General features: G+C 28.6%; 3 protein-coding genes across 12 annotated transcripts; 2 read left to right on the top strand and 1 right to left on the bottom strand.

Annotated features, from left to right (window-relative positions):
• Positions 1-8,208: 8,208 nt before the first annotated feature.
• LOC106764132 (BRI1 kinase inhibitor 1-like) lies at positions 8,209-9,919 on the top strand. The gene has a single exon (XM_014648362.2). The coding sequence runs from the start codon at positions 8,411-8,413 to the stop codon at positions 9,308-9,310; it is 900 nt and encodes a 299-aa protein (XP_014503848.1). The 5' UTR covers positions 8,209-8,410; the 3' UTR covers positions 9,311-9,919.
• A 5,485-nt stretch (positions 9,920-15,404) lies between these two features.
• LOC106763901 (phosphatidate phosphatase PAH2) lies at positions 15,405-20,956 on the top strand. Of its 10 annotated transcripts, none has more exons than XR_002668321.1 (11): positions 15,410-17,008; positions 17,517-17,813; positions 17,932-18,005; positions 18,506-18,590; positions 18,883-18,969; positions 19,076-19,148; positions 19,493-19,536; positions 19,624-19,752; positions 19,840-19,950; positions 20,119-20,255; positions 20,620-20,956. XR_002668321.1 is itself a non-coding variant. In XM_022782547.1 (10 exons), the coding sequence occupies exons 1-10, from the start codon at positions 16,181-16,183 to the stop codon at positions 20,176-20,178; spliced, it is 1,788 nt and encodes a 595-aa protein (XP_022638268.1). In that variant the 5' UTR covers positions 15,410-16,180; the 3' UTR covers positions 20,179-20,956. The 10 variants fall into 10 exon arrangements, 6 of the variants coding, with proteins under 6 accessions (XP_022638270.1, XP_014503560.1, XP_022638272.1 ...); XR_002668323.1 differs by having other exon boundaries at positions 20,593-20,956; XR_002668322.1 differs by having other exon boundaries at positions 20,561-20,956.
• Positions 20,957-21,547: 591 nt separating this feature from the next.
• On the bottom strand, positions 21,548-22,109 carry LOC106764438. The gene has a single exon (XM_014648723.2). It carries the CDS (start codon positions 22,032-22,034, stop codon positions 21,693-21,695), a length of 342 nt encoding a protein of 113 aa, XP_014504209.1. The 5' UTR covers positions 22,035-22,109; the 3' UTR covers positions 21,548-21,692.
• Positions 22,110-26,134: the final 4,025 nt, after the last annotated feature.

Raw genomic sequence — 26,134 nt, 5'->3', positions numbered from 1 at the left:
CATGCCAAGATAAGATCTTCTGTAACAGATTTTGTTAGGTAGAAGTATCCCTTTACCTTCTTCAATTCCCCTACTCCTCTCTCCAAAAGTCTCCCAGAAAAAGAGGGAACGAAACTACATTAGTACATTACACATTTACACCCCACCCAACTTTTCTGTTTTTTTTTCCTATTATATGAGCATCATTGCACGCATTTGAATTACCACTGTCAAAATAAATATTGTAAAATACACCCATACCCTTGAAAAATGTTGAACTGTTTCCCAAATATAGATGCTCTAATGTTTTTACTACTTTTACGACAATTCCTTTTTAGAGAATTATACTGGAATCCAGGACCCAAAAATAAGAGCAATTTGTTTACTATTATTCTATTCTATCGCGTGGATTGTACTCTAAATGGAAATTTAGTAGTTACTTTCTCTGCTAACCAAAATTTAGTTTTTAAATATCATAATTTTTTACATTGCGTTGTCCATTTACTAATAGTTTTTAAACTATTACACATATTGAGTTGTGATATTGGAAGAAAATGTATATGTACTATGTAATTTTTTTTATATGGCAGTGTATTGTCACATGTAAGTGTTCACATCGAGCAAAAGCTATTTGTCAAAAAGACATTGATTTTGCAATATGTCCACTGTGAATGGCCAAATGGTTCCGGATTATAAAACACTTCCGGTTTAAAAAAATTATCTTAGAATATGAAGTTTTGAATTCACCAATTTCCTGGAAATATCTTTCGAAATATGTATTTTGAAATGTAATTATTTTTAATTTTTAAATAAAAGGTATTTCTAGATCTAAAAATATATTTTGAATTGTAAAATTCAAAATGTGTTTTTTTAATATATTTCAGATTGCACAGTCTAAAAATATTTCTTTTCATTATAATTTTAGTAAGGGATAATTTGGTAATTTTGAAATCCTAAATTTATAAGGATGCAAAAAGAAAGAAAAAAGGTGCAGGAATAAATGGTCTACATGATGTTATTGAATCTAATTATATTGTTTTTTGTGTTTCCCAAAAATATACAACGAAAAGCTTTAGAAGATTTTTTCATGTACTATCATTATTTTCTTCATGCACCCCCAACTTTTGGTATACTTCCAATTTTATCCTTACAAAATATATGGGGTGTACAAGTAATTCAGTGGAGTCCTCAACCTGATTTTAAAATCCAATGTGTATGTGATATGAGGTGTATGAAATCTAATTTGATACATTAGTCAATACCTATTAGTTTATTCTCATATTTTATACGTTTTGTAGGTTTTTTACTATCTTTATTTTAAGTGGTAAAAGAAGTTAATTACATTTTTTTTTCTTTATTAATGTGATTATATCACGTAAAAGGTTAAAAGTCAAAAAGTACAACCTATTTTTTATTTATTGTTAAAAAATTAAAGTTACTAAATTGTATACTTTTGAAAGAAAAATGTTTAAAACATGATAATTGGTTGGAATTTGATAGATTTGATTTATTTCCAGAATTAAATATCTTAAAGAAAATTATAAGATTGAAAAAGATAAACTAATTGATATTTTTAATTATATAAAAGAGAATATATTATTTTCCAAATACATATAGCTTATAAATTAATGTTGAAAATTTTAGAATCCATTGTTTTAGCCGAAAGGAAATTTTCAAAAATAAAGATAATAAAAATTTATTTAAAATTAACAATTTCTCAATAAAGATTAAATAAATTGATCTTATTATCTATTAAAATAAATAAATTAAATTAACTATAACAATTTAAAAAATAATTTTACATTAAAAAATTTAAAAAAATAAATTTTAAATAAAATTAAGAAACATTCTCCCATGAATTGTTTTATTAATAAATAACTTTTTACCAAGACTAAACAATACAAAATAATATCAATAAAATCACGAATAGAAAACTAAGAAGCCCAAATAATAATTTAATAATGTGAAGCAAAGAAAAACAACCATTGAATTGATATAAGAAAATGAAAGAATGGGTAAAGTATTACAATTTGTCTTATGTTTCTATTTTTTTTTCACTCTTTACATTTTTAAATAGCATAATTATTTTTTTAACAAGTAGTTCTCTCTTGTCTTTGAAAAAAAGAGTTAGAATATGGATTTGTAGTGAAAAGGGTGAGTGAGGGTTTGCAAGCAAATAATGTCTCCATGATTAAGATGTTGACCTAAACCATTCATACAAAAGTCTTCCATGTTTGCTTCATGGACCCTCTTAACCCTATACACGTGTGTCTAATAACCCTATACACGTGTGTCTAGGTCCACAATGCACCACCTAAGTCTTCTTCTTCTTCTTTCTTTTCATTTTCTGCATTTTCATTCTTTATTTTTCCTTATCTTTCAATGTCCTTCTCAGTCAATGTAGGGCCATAGCCACACGGATACACACAAATTTCACCCTCATTCACATGCCCATGCACCTTTCATTAATAAAACAAAAACTACTACCAAAATTTCAAATGAAAATAACCTATAATTAATAACAGATAACAAACACCCTTTTACCAGTTAAAAAAGGAATAATTTAATGTTTAAGAACATTTTCATTTATAACTCATGTTCAATATCGTAATTTATATCTTATAACAATTTTTTTATTGGAATATATGTTAACTTTTTATAAAATATAAGACTTAATAAAACTGTAAGCCATAAAAATAAAAAGAGTTTTTCTATCTTAAAAACATCAACAATAAAATAAAATATTAATTAACAAGTTTAATACTTGTTGTCCCTCGAAAGAGGAAGAATGTTCAAAGTGGTCCTATATTTTTAAAAGAGTTAGAAACAGTCTCAAGTTGTCAAAAAATGGGTCAAGTTAATCATTTTTACTTACAGCGTACAAAATCTAACGGTGCAGCTGTCCCCTGACCAAAACATAATGATATGTCTAGTTATTGTTATTGTGTGACACTGTGAGGTTAGATGACGTGTCAATTTTGAATTTTAAAAAAAAAAGTTGCTTGCAAAGTCAGCTTCATCTTCCACCTCCATAAACGTTAGAGCCACAAATTGTCGCCGTCAACACCTCAGACCATCCCAGCTTCTTCCTAACAACCAGGTCACATTTTCTCCTCCATGTGCCACAACGAAACCAAAAAATCACCATCATCTTTTCCACCAGACTTTTAAAAAAACTCAGAAACAACCACGTGAACTCCATCAACAACTGCAAGCAATCACGACCAGCCACCATGGCCAATGTTCATCTCCTTCCTTGCAATTCAACCACAGTGAAACTTATAATCCCAAATCTACGAGCAAATCGCACATCTCCTTCACCACAAAACCCAATCACAATACTCTCTATTGTAACCAAAACACGAGCTCCTCCACCAATCTCCTCCTTCGAAATCTACAAGAAACCGCAAATACCCAAATTAGGAACCTTAATTGCGAGTTCATCACGAATAAAAAGACACCCAACCTTCTTGCAAAATTCACTCAACCAAGATTCGCCATCAGCACATCAAACTCTTCGAACCTGCAAGCAAACCTTTCATCACCAGTCTTCATCACGCTATCAACATCTGCATCTTCTTCAATGCAAAACAAGCAACCCTTTTTCTTTTAACCCTCTATCAAAATATTTTTTTTAAAATTTAAATTTTACATGTCATTTAAGTTCACAATGTCATGCAATGACAAGAATTGGACATGTCATTATGTTTTGTCCAAGGGACATTTGCATCGTTACATTTTGTATGCTGTAAGCAAAAATGATTAACTTGACCTATCTTTTCACAACTTGGGATCGTTTCCAACATTTTTAAAAAGGCAGGACCACTTTGAACATTTTCTGTCTTTCGAAGGACTAAAAAAGATATTAAACCTAGTTAAAATGTGTATTGTAAGATGTTTAATTCCAATAAAATAAAAATTAAAAAAACTAAACAATAATACTAAAAAAAGATAAATTAAAATCTTATATAATTAATGTTGATGAACAAACTAACTAATTTTCTTCTTGTAAAATTAAAATTTCATCGTAACTCAAACTCTAATATATTTTTGTTTACAAGCTATAAAAATAAATAAACAATTTTTTTAACTCATGTTAATTTCTTTTTACATGTTAAACAAAGTTCCAAGATAATATTTAAATTAAAAACGTTGTAAATTGTATAAATAATTTAAATATTAATTTAAAACATTATTTATCATGAGAAAAAAGTTAACATTTTAAAATTAAAATAATTATATTAATTAAAAGGTTTGAAGATGATAATATATCAAAATTTAATCAATAAACAAATTTGAATTTCATATATAAATTTAAGACTAAAATCATATTTTAAAAATAAAGTATGTGTTACATTATTCTAAAATTAGTATAATTTAATTATATTAATTCAATCAATTGTCTAAATAAATAAATGATTTAGAGTATTATGAGCTTTTGTAATCTAACTAGTCAAACTAATCATTGGTTTAAAACATTAGTCCATTGGGATAAATATGTATGATTAGTATTGAACATAATTTCAAAGTTAATTAGCTGGCAATGAGATAAAAAAATGAAAAAATTGCATCAAATTACTTTCACTCTTTATATGATTGTACTACATTAATTATTGGTCAACGTGTGTCTGTGCTTTTTATATTTCCAAGATCATCATACTATTATGATATTATTTGCTTCATCACACTGAAAAATATGTAATTATAAGAGAAAATGAAAGAAAATGATAGGAATAGAATCTTTAATTGTAAAGGAATAGGGCCATTCACTAGTTGACATAAAATCAAAGATTAGAATTTGGAAAGTTCTGTTTGTTTGGTTACTTCTTTTCTGACTCTTTGCTCTGTGAACACCCAACACCTTTGAGTGCACGTGGGGAACTCAATCACAAGGACCAAACAAACAATACCTATACCACACACATACACAACCTATAAATAATTTTTTTTTTTATTTTAAACTTAAATTTCGACTTTTTTTATCCAAAATAAATTAATAATAAATTATAATTTCCTTTTATTCAATGGATTTTATTTTTTTTATTTTTATTTTTTTTATCACATGTAAAAGTGTGTCACTTTATTATTATTTTGTTTTGATAATTCTTTTTTCTAATTAATAATATAATATATATTTTTATATTCATTTGATATGTAATAAAAATAAAATAATCACAAAAAATATATTTTTTACTTTTTTAAGAAGGAAAAAATAAAAATAATATCAAAAATAAAAAATTTATGTGTATTAAAATATTATTATTTTCTTTTTATCAATACGATGTAATTTTAACAAAGAAATTAATAAATTTTAACACTTTTTACGTATATAATAAGTAAGTCGTGTTTCATAAAACAACTTCAGACTTCTTAATATGAAGTTATACTTACTTACACGTCTTCTTTTATTTTATTATTATTCTTTCTTCAAATTTAAACTAGTTATACAAATGTAGCATAATGTAATATAAAAACAACTGAATTCATGTTATTTTTATACAACCTCCTTACATTGAAATCTATCAATCTTGTACAGTTCAAACAAAGCAAAATATAACAAAAAAAGAAAAAAAGTTATGTTAGACTAATAATACTTTATTTTAAAATATCTAAAATTATATATATATATATATATATATATATATATATATATAAATAATTTTTGGGTTAAATATGTTTTTAGTCCCTATATTTTGAGATGATTTTAGTTTTAGTCTTTTTTTCAAATTAAAGTACAATTTAGTCCTTCAACTTTAAAAAACTTTGGTTTTATTCCTTTTTACCAAATTTTTTTAACTTTATTTGCTATTTCAAACGCGTTTCTCAGTTAACAATGAAGCAAGAATGTGTCAAACAGTATAAACAATCCAAATGCTATAATGTTATAATGAAACGTGCTTGAAACAACAAATAAAGTTAAAAAGATTTGATAAAAAAGGACTAAAACCAGAATTTTCTAAAGTTGAAGGACTAACTTGTACCTTAGTTTGAAAGAAGGACTAAAATCAAAATCACCCCAAAGTATAAGGACTAAAAACATATTTAACCCATAATTTTTTACAGTAAAATTATATCATACAAACACGATTTATCCTCATACATAAGTTTTTTAAAATTTATTAATTTTCGTAAAGCTATTTAGATGGTTAATAACTTGTAATTTTTGTGTTGATTATAAATATGAGTTGATTTATCTATATTATTTTTGCTCTTATCCTTGTCTCTTGACAAGAGTCCAAAAATAAATTTGCTATATTCAAAGATTCCTTTTCAACTCGTCGGTGCAATTTTCAAACTCTTCGTGTAAACGGACATCAAACTTTCTTTTTCAGGAGACTCACTCACATAAACAATTATCTCCAAATTTATATTTCCATTCTTCTAGTATATAAAGTTTATTTCATTATTAAGATTATAATATCAATTTTTGTTTAAACTAATTTTAGTCAATAAAGATAATTTGATTATGTTTGTGCTAATCTTAGTAAAAGAAAAACCTGACTTTGAATAATCAAACCTGTGACTTATTCATCTTTCACACATTCACATGAATAAAATAACTATAACATTTATTTTCATTTGGCCTACAAGCTATGCATAGATTAGTGAATGAGAGATTATTACTCTCAATTAATTATCTTAATTATGTGGTTTGAATTCAAACAGACACAGTTAAATGTAATAGAACATCAAAAATCCCTATTTTATGAATATTTTTAATTTAATAAAAATTAAGCATGATAATTAAAATAAAATTAATGGATAAACTATAAGTTCTTTTTTATCCCCAAATATAGTAACTCTGGTGCACGTGCAGTTTCTAAAATTTTCTGAATAATTTAAGAATATATAATTTTTTTTAATGATACTAATTAACCGAAATAATTTTATATCTGTTAATCTACTCAATCAATAATATATTATTGGTTTAAAGTATAAAAGCAAGAACTAAATTAGTTAATAAGTGTGAAAATTTAGACCGAAATTAGTCTAGGAACTTTTGTTTCCCATATTTTTGTGTATTTCTGGGAATGTTATTGTTTAGACTATTATATCCAAGAACTATATTCTCATAATCGTGTTTGGTTGGTATTTAATAATTATACAAATTAAAATTATTTAACTTTAAATTAAAAAAAAAGAAAAATTTAGTGGAAATAAATAGTTATTATAAACACTAATTTTCATTTCCATAAAAACATCATAAACCTATCCATTCTCATTGTAATAGAAGCATTTTTAAATATGAAGAGGTTATTTTTTGTGAAAATAAAGATAAAGAAACTATATATAAAGAAAGAAAAGAAAAAACACGAGAAATAATAAATAAATAAAAAGTAGCTGCCTTTTTTTTTCTCAATAAAGCACTACATGCAAATACTTAAAAAATATATAACATAAACAAAACAAATTCATTCTCTATTCAATTCAATTCTATTTAAAAGATCTTAAAATTCAATTAAATAAAAATAATGTAAAAATTAAAATAAATTATAATTTACTGTTAAACCTGACATTTAAAAATAAAACCCAATATTAATATATAATTTGTGATACATATTTTATAAAGAAAAATTATACTTTAACACATAATTTTTTTTAATTTTATTTGACATTATTTTTTCTTTCTAAAAATATATTTTTATGATAATTTTATTTTTTATTATGTATCAAATAAATATAATAGTTTATCATATTAGCATTATTTTGTATAAAAAGGTGTAAAATGTGTGATGTGAAATACAGCGTGGCCAATCCCATCATGTTCTGGTGGCTAAATTTGGCTGTTTCTTACCTTATTTCCCAAACCCCTTTCCATAGACACCACTCACCACTCATTCATTTTTTTCCATAATATAAAATATTATAAATATTTAATTTATATAAAATATTAATAATACATTCAATTTAAAACTTTTTAAATAAAAAAATATTATAAATATTTCTTATAAACAACTAAACACTTTCATATCTTTATTTTAATCGTAACCTTCCATTGAACCAAAGACGTTCAATTCTATAACATAACATAGAATGGTAAGTAATACCAACTTCTGTAGCACAAACCAAAAGAATGACACTTTAAAGTATAATTAATAGGAAAAGTGACGTATATTTACATTTATTTAATATATATTATAAAAATAGAATCATTATATAAAAATAAATTTTTATGTTTTCAAAAAATAAAAAATAATATAAAATAAATATGTATTTTTATTAGTTAACTTTTGTCAAAAGAGCAAATGTTTGACAAAGAGTCCCTCTCATCCTTTTCCTCCATTTTCATTTCTAAAGGTTTATTTGACAGTCACAGAAAGAAGATCAGGAAGGTTTTTCAATTCTCTTGCTACCAAATAGAAAAGACTAAACACCAAGAATTTCAGATATTGCATCAAATCTTGTTAGCCTTCAAGCCAACCTCACTGTAATGGAAACTCATCAGCACCAAAAGAACACAGAAAACGATGTGCCAAAGCAACAATTATCATGGCAGCAACAAGATAGAGAAGATGACCAAGCTTCATCATCACCCTCTTCCCCTTCTCAAGAGTTCTCCTTCACAATCTCTCTCCACCACCCCACATTCCCTCAAGATAATCAACCATCTTCCATTGCTCTTGATTTATCTCCTGCTGATGACATTTTCTTCCATGGTCACTTGCTCCCTCTGCACCTCCTTTCACACCTCCCTTCTTCACCTCGCTCTTCTACTAATTCCATCGACAGCTTCACCCTCCCCATCACACACTTATTAGAGGATCAAAACCACCCCATCATTAAGGATAGTAGTACCAGCAACAGCACCACCTCCTCACACAGCAACAGCAGCAGAAGCACCATAACAGACCAGCACAACGACAGCAACAACATGGGAAAAAAAAAGGTACAAGGTAAGTCCAAGTTTACATTTTCATTATTTGGATTGGTCAAGGGGCACAAAGGGTGCCGAGATAGTAAAGAAGATACAGCGAAGCACAAGAAGAAGGTAAGGTTTGATGTGATCCATGCAATGAAAAAGTACTTGAGAATGGTTCAGCCTAAGATGCTTTTCAAAGGACAAAGAGAGAAGATTAGACCCAGTTGTGGACAGAGTTATTCTTATTCAGGAAATGTAACTCCAACAAATTATAAGCAGAGTTGGAGAGAACAATACTCAGCACCAGCATCAATGAGGACTTCTCCAACAAATAGTGGTCTCTTGATTGCAACCACACCTCTCCCTTCTTCTGCTAGAGACAGTACCATGGAAGAGTTGCAGGCAGCCATTCAAGCTGCAATTGCTCACTGCAAAAATTCAATTGCAAAGGAAGAGAAACTCAAATGCTGATTTTTTTGCTGTTTTCTCAGCGTGACACAATCTGTTCGAGACATTTCAGACACAGACAGACAATTCTCTCAATGAACCACGACTCAACATGGTGAAAGATCAGCCCGCTCAAATTACCTTAGTTAAAATATGAGTTGAATCATTGATACAAGAGAATTTTTCTCATTTTTCTTTCCCAAAAAAGTGTTATTTCCTAGCATTGGTTTTGTATGTGATATTTAAATAATGGTGTACATAAAAAAATGTACCTTAATAATGCAGTGGGGAGAAAATCAGCATCTCAAATTATTTGATTAAGTTATAGAATATAGATCAAGCTGTATTATATTATAATATGTAGTGTGTGTATATATATATATATGAGGATTCTTGGAAGCTTCAGGTATTGTCAGTTTGTGTTTCTATTTAGATGAATGATAGAATAATTGATAAGAGAGAAATGTGGAGACGAAAGTGTTTGTTATTTTGTGTGTTAAGAAAATGGTAGTGATTCTGTATGTGGGTAGTTTGACATGAATGTGCAGCATCCTAAAAGGCTGAGAAATGTCAGATTTGATCTTATTTAAGGGCCAATGTTTTTCTCTGGATTGTCCTTCCATAATGATGACCCATTCTTTTCCTTTGCGTTGGTATTTTGTTTTCTTTGAAAATCATATCCAATTGAGACGTGTTTGGACCAGATATAGCTGATTCATTCAATTTCCTTGCCAAATAATCTCTTCTAGCCTGTCTCAATCATGTCAAGAAAAACTTGTATGAAATTTTTTGTGAAGGGTAAGGTCACACAACTGTTGGTGACAAATCACAAAGTACATACATATGTGTGTGAACGAACTGCTTCCTCATCATATACCTAACAGTGACGAAAGCTATGTCTATTCACCAACCAAATTATAAAAGCATCATTCTGTGATTATAGTTTCAAACACAAACAAACTAATTACAATTGGTTGGTATTCATAGTATAACATAACTTAGTAGGACAAGGAAACATGTGAAAAGAGAAATGGCTGATCCATGCTGTTTGGATTTTTTCTTAAGAACTTCAAATTGCTGATCCAAATAGTCAAAGTTAAACCTAACTCGTTGAATCTAAAGGACCTTTTAACTCATACAATTCAAACATTCGTGATTTAAGACAAAGTTGGAATATTATTTTAGTGGGGGAATGTCAATTATAGTAATTTTTTATATAAAGGTATATTGCCATTACTTATTCTAGCTTCTCATGCATAATAAATTAATACAAAACACTTGTGAATTTCTAAAAGAATTAGAAAAATAATTAAAAATTAATATAATTCTTTTATGATTTATTAAATTTTAAGTATTTCATCAATTTCAATATTTTCAAATGAATTCTTGTGTGTCCAGAATATATTTTTTATTGTTGTCTTCACTCATCATCAAATTGACTTGCCAACTAAAAAAAGATTAGAAAGAAGAAGCTAAGTAAGTGATAAGATTGAAATAATGATTCTATTTCCAAATAACAAAATTAAAAATTAAATTGTAGGGTATTTAAACAAAAAAAGAAAATATTTTAATTAATAAAATAAATTTTTTAACACCAAAAAATTATTAAATTACATACGAATTTTATATACGAATTTTTTCATATATAATTATATACGAATTTCACATATAGATTATTTCGTATATAATTATATACAGAAAAATCCATATATAATTATATATGAAAAAATTTAAATATAAATTATATACGGATATATTTGTATATAACGTAGTTATGATAGTTTTATATATATATATATTTTTGTTTGTATATAAATCGTAAGTAATTAAGTGTTATATGGATTTTGAATATACGAGTTTTGATTGTATGTAAATGATTTTTTTTGTAGTACTTAGAACTTTGATAATTGGTTTTATTTTAAATTATCATGTTTTAGTAGCACATTTAACATCTTCCAAACTCATTGAATATGGACATTTGAATGTACCACTATACCAATTATCATTTTCTTAATATGTATTAACTTAAAGCAATTATAGTTATAAAAGAATGAAATACAAAATACAGGATTCTTTTAGAGGAAAAATAAAAGTATCTCAAGCACTAGTCCTAAAGTATTAACTGAAACCAATTTTTTTTTTGGTGATATATTATCGTTTGATAGAAAAAAGTTCATTATTGTATTTAAATATTTTTATAACATTTCCCTTTGTGTATGTAAGAAATGTTGAACTTTTTTTAGTTGTTTTTAAAGATGGACTTTGTTGTGTATTGTATTTTTTGTCTTTATTTGTGTGTGATTTTCTCCCCCAACGTTGAATAAAATCTCAACTTTGGTTGAGTTGATCCAACAATCAATAAAGTTAAAAATAAAATACAATCATCTTAATTATCGACCCCACCATAATGGCAATGAAAAGGTACTAGAAAGTGGAGATATATTTTAATCAAAATAATTATTACTGAAATTAAAGGAAAGACATGATTGAAGAGATAGGAATGGATGAAGAACAATTAAGGTAAGTTAATAGAGAAATAAGTATATGATTCCAAAGATATATATATATATATATATATATATATATATATATATATATATATATATATATATATATATATATATATATATATATATATATTTGAAATGTGTAACTTTCATGATAGAGAAATGGTGGTGAAAGTCACAAAGATCATACTAATCATGAAGAATAAACATAATGATGAAGTCTATATATAGATGTGAGGAGGGATAATCACAGACTCCTTTCCTTTTTAAACAGGGTGAACTCAGTAAAAGCCCAATTGAAATTAAAGCCCATTTAAAGCAGGTGCATGTATCATTCTTGGTCAAGAGAAAGGTCACCAAAACAATAAATCAACACTTCTCGCACTAATTTATGAATTCTTTATTTACACGTTTCTATATATATCCTTTAGTTTAAAAACATGATTAATTAAAATAAAATTATTGCATTAATATTTAAGTAAAATTATAAATGCCTAACTATACTTGTAGTCTCTAAAATTTGGAGTGTAAACTCCGGTTTTAGGCTTTCCAATTAAAAAAGAATATTTTAATCATTCAAAAGTTTGAAAAAAATAAATAAATTAAGCAAACATTTCAATGCATAGTTAATCCTTCCGTTTCTTTAGTTTGGTCAGCTCCTTTAACTAATGTCAATGACTACTATTCTACCAATAACAATGATTTTTTTTATTTTATTTTATGAAAATGACTTGTTTTTGCAGTTAAATATTAGGTCATAGTCCACGAAAGCATGATTTGGATTGGTAAACTTGGAAAAATTTACAAATTATTCCTATTAATTGACTTGTTTTTCCTTTTATTATTAATATAAGAGTTAATTATAATAATTTTTCTGAAGTTTTGTTATTGGAAGTTTCACATCGATTAAAGATAAAACTAATTCATAATATATAAGTGAATGCAAACCTCACTTCACAAACTGATTTTATGAAGTTGAGTTAGACTTAAAATCTACTCTTAATATTTGTTATAATTTTAAAACGGTGTCTCTTATTCTAATTTTATTAATTCAACATTTTGTTATTATTTTTTTTTCTCAAGTAGATTTCATAACTTCATCAAACATAAATTATGTTTGGTTTTGCATGAAAAAGAATGTGAAAATGTATAATGGTTTTGTTAATTATCCCATATATATTAAAAAGAGATGATATTGGTTTTAAAGGTGTTAGACTAGATATGTATTTCTTTATCATTCATAAAACGAAAAAAGAAATCTAAGGCCTAACGATTATAATGGCAAAAAATAATTTCTTACTACTTTCAAATATAGATGTTTTTTTCTGAGTGAAATGGACTTGGACCTTGTACCTCCCTTTACTATAAAGCCAATTACTTTCTCCACTTCTCGAATTTCTTCTCCCACCCCATCAAAACCTTCTAGAAAATGCTTTCCGTATAAAAAGGGATGTTTGACTTCCTAAAGAAATTTCCAATTTTTTATTGTATTCCAGAAAATAAATTCCAAAATTTGTGAGGTGCTGAAAGAAAATGATAGGTGTAGAAAGTAATTTCCTACCATAGGTGTCTTTCCTGCAAAGGGTTTAGTTAAGTACCATGTACTGTTGTCTTCAAGAACCTTTATTTATGTTTTTATTGCTTCTTTCCATTTGAGTGAAAAATGTGGACAAAGAGACCATAAAATAAAACCTATACAATTTCTCATTATATATATAGAGTACGTATCTTTGATAGAAGTTAATTAATAATTATATAATTATAGAGGGGTATAATTTACAAATTATTATTATAAATATAACATGACATATTTAAGAGTCTTGTTTCAGCTATAAAATTTGTTACAATGGAGTTATAAAAAAAAAAATGTTACCCGTGTATGTCTTCTGTATGATATATAGTATAAACCAAATGGTTAACATTCACGACTCTTCGGTTCATCCGTTACATCAATAATGGTTAATGAGGTTAAATAATTTTATTGACGTTTGACCATAATTGAGTCAATGTTTAAGTTATTATTGGGCCAATATTCCAACAAATGATAATATAATAGTAGAATTATTAAAAAATATTAATTAAAAATATTTGATTAAAGATAATGATAAGTTGTTTATGAGTGACTAATTGAATCTAAAGATAAGTTTGTTTTTATTTTATTGGATCTGTGCGATCCATGAAATAACTTATAAATATAAGGTCAAAGCCAAAAGTACGTTCGACTAGGTCCCAAATACTCAATTGTGATAAATAATTCATTAATAAAGTTAATCCTATCACATCTAATACTCTTACATAATTTAAAAGTTGAGGTACAAGCAGTTTAAATATTTTTTATTTATTTCATCATTCACAACGTTTTTAAAGACAAAATTGTGACGAGACATTAATTTTTAAAGTGGACAATGTTTCGAATGTGTGATGATTGACCTTAATTATGTTTCAATAGACTTGGGATCAAAAGATTGATGTTCGTCCATGTGAAATAGATAACGAGATTTTTTAGATGAATGAACGGTCCCTTAAGTCTTCTCACTCATTCCCCTAAGAGTTGAGACCAAAGACATTTTAAATACTTATTCATCTCTCTAAGGCGCCTTTAAGAACAAAAAAAACCATAACAAAGCACAAGCTCCAAAACGAACAATACCTTGGATGAGGGATGATTGACAAACTTTGGATCAAAACATTGATGTTTATTGTGGAAACGATAACAAGATTTTAAGACGAACTATCAATTTCTTAAGCTCTCCATTGGGAATCAACCGTCATCCCCTAAAATCTTGATTGTGGAACTTATCTTCCTATCATGCATAATAATCCCATATCACTTGGGAGTCAAGGCCTAAAACAATTTAAATACTCATTTCTTTTATCTTTTGACATGACTTAAAAAAAAACTATAAGAAAATTTAGACTCCAAAATAAAGTGAACAAACAAATTACAAAAGGAAATTTACAACTCTATTAAATTTACTCAATTTGAAAATGGGTTAACATTACTTTATGCATAACTAATAAGACATTTATTATGTTTTAATTCATATATCAAATTCTTATTAAAATTTCAGAATGATATTATATTTTAGAGTTAAGCTAAAGATACATTTAAAGAAAAGAAATATTATATTTTGGATTCATTTTTGTAAGATAAATGTTATATTATTTGATTATTAAATGGATTAATCTGATTGAATCACATTCGGTTGAGAAGATAACTTAAATTTAAAATTAAATATATTTTTCAAATTTAAATTACTTTAAATATAATAACTTGATATACAAGCAAATGTATACTATAATATATATTTTAATAAGTAATTATATATAATTAATTTAAAGTTATTTCGTTTTTATTATAATAAAAAATTACAATCTTAATATAAAAATTATAATTTTATCTATTTTATTTAAATTTAATCAATAAATAAGTTAATTAATCATGACAATTATAACTATTGTACTAAATTATAATTATAACATTTTATTATATTAAAAATTATTTATTATACTAAAGAACCATTTAATTTTATTTTCATAGATAAAATGCAGATCTACACAAGCCACAAACTAAACTAATAAAATAAAAGAAAAATAATTCGATCCAATTTGTGTTACAATTGTTTTGTCTATGATCAAACGTAATAGTTGTATGAAGTATATTTATACAGCTCTAATTAATCTGACATATGATACGGAGATTGATATATAAACGTTTCTTTTTGATTAATGAAGTGATTATGATTAATCTATGGTTGATTTAGTAACGGTGGTAGCACCCAACACACGCTATTTCTATATTTCCCTGCAAATTCTCAACTTCCGTTGCGTTCCGTAGCTATCACCGGCATTTTCAGAACCTCCAACGCAGTGCTTTCAACTTTCAATTCAAACTCCCAATCAATTACGGTTACTTTTAATTTTTATTGATTTAATGCGATTGGATTAGGATCATTAGATCTCAAGAATATTCTCAAAATCTCGGCACATTCCCCACTTTCCAACCGAATATTCTTCAATTTTTGCATTTGGCGGTACCTTAATTAAGTTTTGTAAGTCGGTGTCCCACACAACACAGCATCATGTCTATCGTTTAACGTACGAGGTTCAGCAGATCTCTAATTAAGAATTTTTTCCCTTCCGCAAATTCGTATCAGGAAATTCCGTTGCTGCAATTTTTGTCCGAATTTAGAAAACAATACAATACATATTATATGGGTTTGGGAAAGAATCACCGAATGATTGTGTTATAATTGGATCAACGTTTGTATGAGTTTGTCCATCTTAACTTTTCGCAGTCAGAAAAAACAATATTAGTGTTGTAATTGGGTTTCAGCAAGATTAGTTTTTTTTGAAGGATAGTTGTGGGTTTCATATAAATATTAGCATGCAAGCAGTGGGGAGGCTTGGCAGCTACATCAGCCGCGGCGTGTATACCGTTTCAGGGCCGTTTCTTCCATTTGGTGGGGCGGTGGACATTGTTGTGGTTCAGCAGAAAGATGGGAGCTTCAAATCCTCTCCTTGGTATGTTAGGTTTGGGAAATTCCACATGGATTGGAAGGAGAAGGAGAAGGTGAAGGTTCGTGTCAGTGTCAACGGTGTAGAGCCTGATTTCCATTTGTATTTGAACCTCAAAGGGGAAGTTGTTTTCCGCCATGGAATCACACAAGAAGAACAAGAAGGGGAATCAATAGTAGAGGGTGAAAGTGAAAGTACGAGTGACAGTAATTGTATCATGCCACAGGGTGGTAATAGGCATTTCAAGTCCATAAGTTGGAACTTTGATTCTGTGGACAATTCAAATGCACAGGCCAAGGCTGTTGGTAGAACCAGGTCTCGCCGCTCCCGAATTCTTGGGCTTGTGTCAAGATCTTTGAGGGGAGGAGAGCGTGAAGATGGTGATGTGGATGGGTTGGATTCCGTGGAGCGTGCTGAGATTGCAGCCAACTTGTTGGAGCTAAAGTGGTCCACCAATCTCAGTTTTGATGATCGACTGCCTCGTAAAGACAGGAAAAAGACTAGGGTTGATGCCTTGAACAATGGTTTACCTTTACCATCATGTAACATGAAGGAGGAATCTTATTCTTGCAGTGAGCAAGATGATACCAGATCAAAGCCTGTGTCCAATGAGGTGTGCCTTGCAAGTGCAGGATGTGGAGAAGTTCGTGTCACTGCTGAGGAGGTCTTGCAACCTGCAACTCTAGTTCTACCTGAGGTAAATCATGCTAAATTCTTGTTTGTTAACTTGTTAGAGCTTTTACTCTTTGAATTTGAATTTTGAACCTGTTAGTACTATCATTTGTCTATTATCATAGTAGTTGTTGTCAGAAGTATCCATTGCTGTAAACTTCATCTTCGAGATATTTGGTCTTCAACATGACAAGATAAGAGATTTTCCATTGGTTAGTGATATGAGTGGAGTTAGCTTTTAGAGTTGAGTTTGGCTCAAATTAAAATTTGAAGATTTATATATCAGCATCAATCAAAGCCTCTTTGGATAAATTTCTTAAACAGGGTCAATTTTCTTTCATAAATTACATCAACTTGTACACCTCATTTTCTTAAAAGCCTCCTCATTAGCTTCTCCATATGCACTTATTGGCTTTCATAGCTGAAAATCTCTAATAAGTTAGCGGCTACTTTTAAGTTTAAATAAACAGGCAAAAGGAGTGAAGAGTGCATCTCGTTTTAGTTGACACTGATATGCTTTAGTTCTTGTTTAGGTTAAAGAAAGTGACGAAGTCACTAAGGATTTTGAGATTGGTAGAACACCAATGGAGGCCTCTGTGTTACAGTCTCAGCAAAGAGAATGTTCCCATTCTGGTATGTGTGCTGCCGGCGATGTTGGAGACAAACCAAAGTTTCGAAAATCTCATACTGTCAATATTGGTCGAAGAGATTGCTCGATTAAAAATGTTAGAGAGAATACTCCAACCTCTGAACAACTTGAATCCTTGAATCTGAAGGAAGGGAGGAACACAATAACTTTCAGTTTCTCCACAGCTATGGGGAACCACCAAGTTAGTAATCAATAAAATTGAAGAATTTTATTTCAATACATGGAGCTTTCTTCACCTTTCACTTTGTTTCTTTTATTGTTATTCCTTTTCTATTTTAAAACACTCTTTTGATTTTCAGGTTGATGCTCAAATATATTTGTGGAAATGGAATACTCGTATAGTGATATCAGATGTAGATGGGACAATTACAAGGTGAGGATATATCTTATTGAAAAGGGAACAGTTTTTCAAATAAATACATATTGTACTCTGACAGAATTATGGTTAATTTTTATTCTTATAATAGTTTTTTGTCTTTTCAACGCTAATTTGATATAGCAAATAAATGACACTTGGTATCTACCAAAAAAATTCTCTTCAGCAATTTTGCTGAAATATCAACAATGATTGAATCAATGACTCAACTTTAATCAATTGTGTCTTGCCTATACCCACAACAATAAGTCAGAACTATAATCTATTTTGGAAGAGCTCCCTGACTTATTTTCTTAAATCAATGAGAAAACACAGAGCACCAAACTCTTTCTTCTCATGAGTCGGCAAAGTAAACTTTTATTCTATTTTTTGGTGCTGAACAAGATGCTCCGTGAATCCTGTTTCTTTTGAACAAAGCACGAAATAATTCTGTCCTGATATTGCTTGAACAAAGCACAAAACAATGTTAAATTCTTTCTTTTGTTTTACACCAACAGGTCAGATATTTTAGGTCAATTCATGCCATTAGTAGGAATCGACTGGTCACAAACAGGCGTTGCTCATTTATTCTCAGATATCAAGGTTTGTCTGTCTTGCTTGTATGTTTTGGTGTTTTGAGATTACTACAACAGGAAAATTCATTGCTCTTATGCAGCAATGTCACTCTTTATATCAGCACTGTTCTTAGGCAGATTGTCCCAAAACAAATCAGCGATCATCTGTTAAGGCCACAAAAGTCACGACTTCTATTTTACACGATCGTTCATTCATTCTAATGGTCAATTCATTCTCTAGGGAGTTCTAGGATTGAAAATGTCCATTACCCTGTCTGTAACAATTATGAATCTTCTCTAGTCTAATACACACTCTACAGGAAAATGGCTACCAGCTACTTTTTCTCAGTGCTCGTGCAATATCCCAGGCCTATCACACCAGACAATTTCTTTGCAACCTTAAGCAGGTGATACATAAGTTTCAAATCAATCTTGAATGTCAAGGATGAACAAAACAAGACCATGAAATAAAGAAACAGTTTACATCATCATATTCCTTTTGTTTTTATGCAGAATGGGAAAGTTTTACCAGATGGTCCTGTTGTTATTTCCCCTGATGGACTTTTTCCTTCTCTATATCGAGAAGGTAACTAGTGTGCTCATCTTTCTTCTTGCTGTTCCTCTTCTTACTTGTACAGTATGACCTTTTCTCTTTTTGGTCCATTAGATTTTGAAAATTCTCTACTATCCATTTTAATCCCTTTTTTCTTGATTGTTTAATGTCGTCTTATTTAGGGACTAACTAACAAAACTCAAACATCTTGTGGACTAAAGTGAGGTTTAAAAGACACTAGTGTTTGTAGGAGTTATCTTAGGTGATTCATTAGATTTTTTCAATATGTTGTCAAGGCTGAGTCTGGAACTGGCACACCTTGATCGTGATGCCTTTATACTATTTGGGATTATGACACACGTCTTCTCTTTTTTTAGTCATCCGGAGGGCTCCTCACGAGTTCAAAATTGCATGTTTAGAGGTTAGGTTCCCACTGTACTAAAATTGGATTTTTTTTTTTTCAGTATATTCATGTCATTTAAGATAAGTGAAAATTTAATGCATGCAGGACATTAAGGCACTTTTTCCTCCAGATTGCAATCCATTCTATGCTGGTTTTGGAAATAGGGATACTGATGAAGTCAGCTACCTTAAGGTTGGAATCCCAAAAGGAAAAGTTTTCATCATTAATCCAAGGGTAAGTATAATATATTTGAAAATGTATAAATGCTAAAACTTCCTGAGTTTATCATAGTTTGCAAAACTTCCATTCTCATGTCTTCAGTTTTTTCAGGGAGAGATTGTTGTAAATAGTCGTTGTTTTGACACACATTCATACACCTCTCTTCATTCTCTTGTGAATGGAATGTTTCCCCCTACAAACTCATCTGAACAGGTTCAACTCTGAAGGCTTTTTCTTTATTTTTTTTCCCCCAAACTATTTTGGGTCTTCCCATAGCAAGTTTGATGATATAAATATTTGTTCTTGTTGTACAATATTTATTTGCCTTGTTCTTGATGTACAATATTTATTTGCCTTGTTCTTGCTGAATATTGGTTGCAGGAAGATTTTAATTCATGGAATTACTGGAAATTACCTGAGACCTCTTCTGCTATAAATTAAAGATCTTTTGGCATTTATCTTGTTCTGGTGTAGATAGTTGCAGGACTGCAGACTGTGCTGCTCCAAGAATTTTATAGGTAAAAATTTAAGCATGTTTGGACTTGAGTAGAATTTTTAATTTGAGTGATGCACTTGCCATCTTTCCTATAGTTATTATCTTGAGTTCTTTCTTTCATTAATCAGATTTCTGAAGCTGTTTAGGGAGATTTCTTTAAGCTTATCTTCTAAACAATTGGCTTGGTATTTCTGTTTGGATTGCTGTGTGACTATTGTTCAATATGAAATGCCACAAATTTAGAAGTTAGGCCTTTAAAGATGATTCAAGTCTCAATATGTTTGTATGAAATATGTTTCAATTGGATCTTAATGTTCCTTGTATAAGTGATGTGAATTAGCTAAGCCTGATGAAATCAGCATCATTCTGTGAAATTCGTTGGACAGAGGATTTATGACAGCACAGAATACAATTTCCAGCTTCAGAATTACAACTTCGGCTCAAAGGTGTAACATCAGACAGATAACATTGTTTTCTTCGTTGTACAGTTTGTTGTAGTGATTATTTACTTAATTCGATTGTCATGGACATGGCAATAATAATAATATGATGAGAATCACATCAATTTAACATTGTTGTCTTCTCATAATCAATGAGTGGCTTCACCTTGTATGTATGTAATATTAATAGGTTCTGTCTTCAGATTCATTTTCTCAACTTGTGAACAAATGAACACATGCTCATGTAAAAGTTCAAAAAAGGAACTGAGTTGTATGCTATTAAGCATTGATGACTATCTTTTTGTTCCGAAAATCAAGCAATAATTTGTTTATTGATGGGTAAAGTATGTAAGAATCAACTAAACATAACAATTGACCCATTTATGGAACAAAAAATGTTAATAGAACATCAGAAAAATAGAACCTTTAAAATTTGGAGCAAAATACAACTAAATGAAAAAGTAAATTTGTACAAAATTAGTTTTAGGGACAACTTTTGCTTTGAGAGTGTACTTTTATCCCTTGTTTTCTTTATGCTTTTCTGTATGTTTATTCATTTAATCACGTGTATGACAGGCTAAACTCTAATTAATAGTGTTGGGGTGATAAAACTCTAGATATCTTTGTATTAACTCTCACTAGTTGCCCTAATTACCAGAAAATTGCAATAGCAAAAAACACAAGGTTGATTCATATGTATGTATGTATATGTGCGTGTGTGTGTCTATATATATATATATATATATATATATATATATATATATATATATAATTAAGGAACTGATCTTATGTAAAGGAGTTACAGAAGTATTTTTCATAAGTTGAGGAAGGAAATCTGGTTTATTGGATACTTGAAAACAAAGTTATACAGATATATGATATGAATCATGATTTATTATCCATCTTGAACCTTATATGTGTAGGCATGAGGGTATATAAAAGCACAAACACAAACTATATTATATAATACATGATTACAGAACACAACACAGATTATTGGATGAAATAATGATGGATGACTATTTTCCAAAGCCACAAGAATGAAGATACTCAATGAGAGTGTCGATTTCTTCGCCGCTAATTTGACCGTCATTGTTGGCATCAGCTTTTCCGAAAGCACGAAAGGCTCTCCAACCAGGGAAGTAGGCACCTAAGTCTCTGAGGGCTTGCTTGAGTTCATCCTTGTTGTAACTGCCATTTTTGTCTCTGTCTGCATTATGCAGTGCTTCCATAATTTTCTGCATGGTGAAACTATCAGCTATTGTCTTGTTTTGTATACCAGACACCACTATTGTCTTCCCTGGTAGAGTAGGGATTATTCTCACTGGCCTTCTGCTTTCGTAGACATAAGGCTGTGACATTCTTTTGTTCTTCTCAAAAGAGTTGAAAGAGATGAATGGCTATGGTTGTCACCAAATGTCACAAACATGCAGGGAGTTATATAGAGGATCGTTGGGTGAAACGATTTACATACTTTAGTTTAAAATTTTCATTTTGAAAGTTGTTGATAAGTAAAAAAATTAAATCCTACAAAATATAGCATAATATATGTGTTAATAAAGAAAAATATTAAACAATTTTTTTTTCATTTTTGATTGAAAATTATTGAAAAAATTTAATTTTTTTATATTTAAATTTTTATTTAATAATTTTAAATAATCACTCTCGATTTTGTAATTTTTTAAAAAGAATCAAGTTGTCTTATAATTATCTAATATTTTTATTCTTCTAAAGTTACCTAAAATTAATCTCACCACCTTGTCCACATGGGTTTTAGTGCCAAACGTGGCATATATTCTTTGATGGGATGCTCACCCAATTAATTACATTAATATTTGATTTTGTTCATAAATATTGAAAGTAGCAATGGAGGATAAGGTAGAATCTCTATCATATGGTGTACATTACATTTTAATATCTTCAGATATGCTTTTTGTGGGAATATTTTTGAAGTGTTTAATGATAATAATGTTACTTAATAAAAAATTTTAATTCGAAAAACTGAAAATTTGAATAAACTTATATTTTTTTATAGAAATAATAAATATTTTTTTGACATAATTACCATGATTAAAAGTCGATTTAAGTCTTCTATTACACCTATCTATCTATTGAAAATGAAAATTCTAGACACTCATAGATGAAGGAAAATTAGTGGTATTGTTCTAAGTAAAATGATTCCTATGTGATTTGGAAACCAAGAAGTTTGAGAAATATAAAGACTTTCTTCTTTACGTTGAAACATATATTTGGAATAGTAGAAATGATTTTTTGCTCACTCATAAGTACGATATATTCAATTTTTATAAAAGGGTTAACTAACATAATCAACTTAGATTAACTTAATTATATGCCATAGCACAAATCCTAACTACTATATTCTAACACGTCGATGCTTGTAAAGCCATGAAGTAAAGCATATTTCGTATGCCTTTTGATTTGATTCCTTGAATTAGATGCAGCTTTTAACTTATAATTTAACAAAAGGAGAATAACCTAGAAATCTTGTTTCATTCAAGAACAATATATGAAAACATGATATTAATTCAACAACCTTCTTCTTTACAAAATCACAGCACAACGTTATTTCAGCCATGGAAATTAGACACATGACACCAATCATATTTTCCATGGTAAAAGGTTGTTGTGTTCTATTTCAACCATTGATTCCATTTTAAATAAATGTAAAAGTGTGTCACCTTACCATTAGTCATTAAAAATATATGGGAAACGTTCTTTTAACAATTCTTTTTTGATAACGCATACGTGATAGTTTATGATTGGTCTGTTTTAAATATTTTTTTTAAACATAAATTCAAACAGACCAATAAAGTGATGACACGTGTCCTTGTAAAAAAGTTGTTAAAAAAAGTTGTCAAAATATCATGATCCAAAAGATATATTGTACCGATTCTTTAGTATGCATATTGTTACGTGACCTACATATACAACTCTTTTGATATATCAGTTTCATATTTTTTTTTCTCTCTTTTAGTTTAGTTTTTTTGGTTTTTTTTTTATACAAGTATGCATGCCACTCATGTAAATATAGAATAATAATTTCTTTTCTCTTTGTTTTTCCCTTCTCGTTCTGTTCTCTTTCTTTCACCTTACAGATATCTCAAACAAATATGTTTTTCATATATATTTCTTTGTTACAAATATCTTGTAAAGAAAGGAACGAATGGTTGATATCATATGTTCCATAGGCCAAACCAAACATAATCGTATGATTCTTTATTTGACCAAGAATATGATTTGGACCAGAGAATTCACTCGGAAGTTAGCATTTTATTCATTTATTTTGTTAGCCAAAACAAAAAGAAAGTAAAAAAGTTATTCTAAAGTTATATTTTTGATTCATTCTTATTAAATATTGATATGATTAATATGTATTATTGTTAATATAATAATTTTTATATATTAATGTAGTGAAATATTCATATTTAATTTGTGTGTAAAAATTTCTTTACGTGAACAGCTAGTATATTTCGAGTTGTTTTCGTATAGTAAAGAAAACTCGTAACAAAAAAAAAAGGTTATTTAATAATTATTTAGGATAAATAAAATGGTTATATATGTTAAAAAAAAGTTTAAATTTAATTTTCATAAGAAAAACAAGATTACAATATATTGACAAATATATATACTGAAGAGTAAGAGTAGAGCTGATGATAATAATTTTCATAATTATTATTAATTATTTTATATCAATAAAATTATTTTTTTTAACTTAGTTCTTATTTTGATCTTTTTGTAAGTAATTCAATATTGGTTATTTTCATCTAATTATATTATTAATTTCTATTATTTTGGTCTAATAATTGATCAGGAAGTACTTATATCAAACGAAATAAAATTGAAATCCTTGTATACAAAAGATCAAATTTGGAAATTTTAAAATGTTACTTTTCTTTCTTTCTCCTTTATACATATATATGTCCAGTAACCAAAGTGTTGCATTTATATATAATTTGTTTTCGATAAAAAAAAATATATTCACACTATTAGAAATCTTATATATACACAAATGACCAACAACATTAGTACACAATGACGGATCTCAACAATAATTTTGGAAGGAAAAGTAATATATTCAAAATTTAATATATTATCATTGACAAAAATACAGAATTAATATAAAACTATAAAAGAAAAATCACACATATGAACTTAATCATTAGGTTAACAAAATCAAATTCAAAAGGGGGTTCATAAATTATATATATCTTCTAATAAAGTTGTCTTAATTATTCTCGTTACCTTGTCTGTGAGATTTACGGTTTTAATGGGACATTCCATTAATATCTTTGATTTTGTTAATAAATATTGAAAGCAACTTTGCCAAAAGCATGGAGGATAGGGAAGAATCTCTATCACTAGGTTTACAAGAATTTTAATCTCTTCATATATGCTCTTTGTCGGAAAATAAAAATAATCACACCGAACTCTTGCCACAATAAGGAATTTGCTTATTAAATATGAAAAAAAATAATCCATAGTTAAATCTTAACAAAATACGCAAGTTATAATCTTAACAAAACTATTCTCACTGTCTTCAAGTTCTCATCATAAAAGAAAATAATAACTTCATTAAGTTCTCATCCGACAAGCACAATCACTTACAAAAACATTGTCATGTTTTCTTCAAAGTTATCTCAAAAAACATAAATGTTTAACGAGCAAACAATTGTATAAAATCATGAGCATGATAAAGAGAGAAGGAAAGAAACTTTCCACACATATTTATTACAAGACTTCATGCATAGTCTATAATTGGTTTCTTTATACCAATATCCATCCAAACAACTAAGTAACATAATGATTTTTTCTTACAGACGAAGTTGAGGAAGAAAACTCTGACATAGATGCTTGAAAAAAAAAACAAAGTTAGCTATATATAACTCATGAATCCATCTTCAACCTTAGTTTGTGAAGACATGGATGTTATTTCAGAAACTATATTATAGAACACAGAATATCACCACGCATATAAGAACATATATATATATATATGGGGTGGTTGATCATAGGGTGAAACGGATGGCTTATTTTCCAAAACCACGAGAGCGAAGATAGTCGAGGAGAGAATCGATTTCCTCACCGCTGATTTGACCATCATTATTGATATCAATTCTGTCAAAAGCACGATTGGCTCTCCAGGCAGGAAAAAAGGCACCTAAGTCTTTGAGGGCATGCTTCAGTTCATCCTTGTTGAAGCGACCGTCATGGTTTCTGTCTGCTTCTTTTAATGTATTCATTATTTTCTTCATTATCACATTCTCACTCTCAGGATAGTCCTTTTCATCAACGCGTATTATACGAGGGATTCTCACAGGCATTTTGATTTCACTGACTGTTCTTTTCAGAAATTCTTTTCAGAAAGATCAAAAGATTGAATGCCTATGCTCTCACCAAATGCCATACCCAGGATGCTTTATAGAGGCCATTCTGCCTTAGG

The sequence above is a fragment of the Vigna radiata genome, chromosome 6 (genome assembly GCF_000741045.1).
Source record: "Vigna radiata var. radiata cultivar VC1973A chromosome 6, Vradiata_ver6, whole genome shotgun sequence".
NCBI lineage: Eukaryota > Viridiplantae > Streptophyta > Magnoliopsida > Fabales > Fabaceae > Vigna > Vigna radiata.
This window is presented reverse-complemented; position numbering and strand designations above follow the sequence as displayed.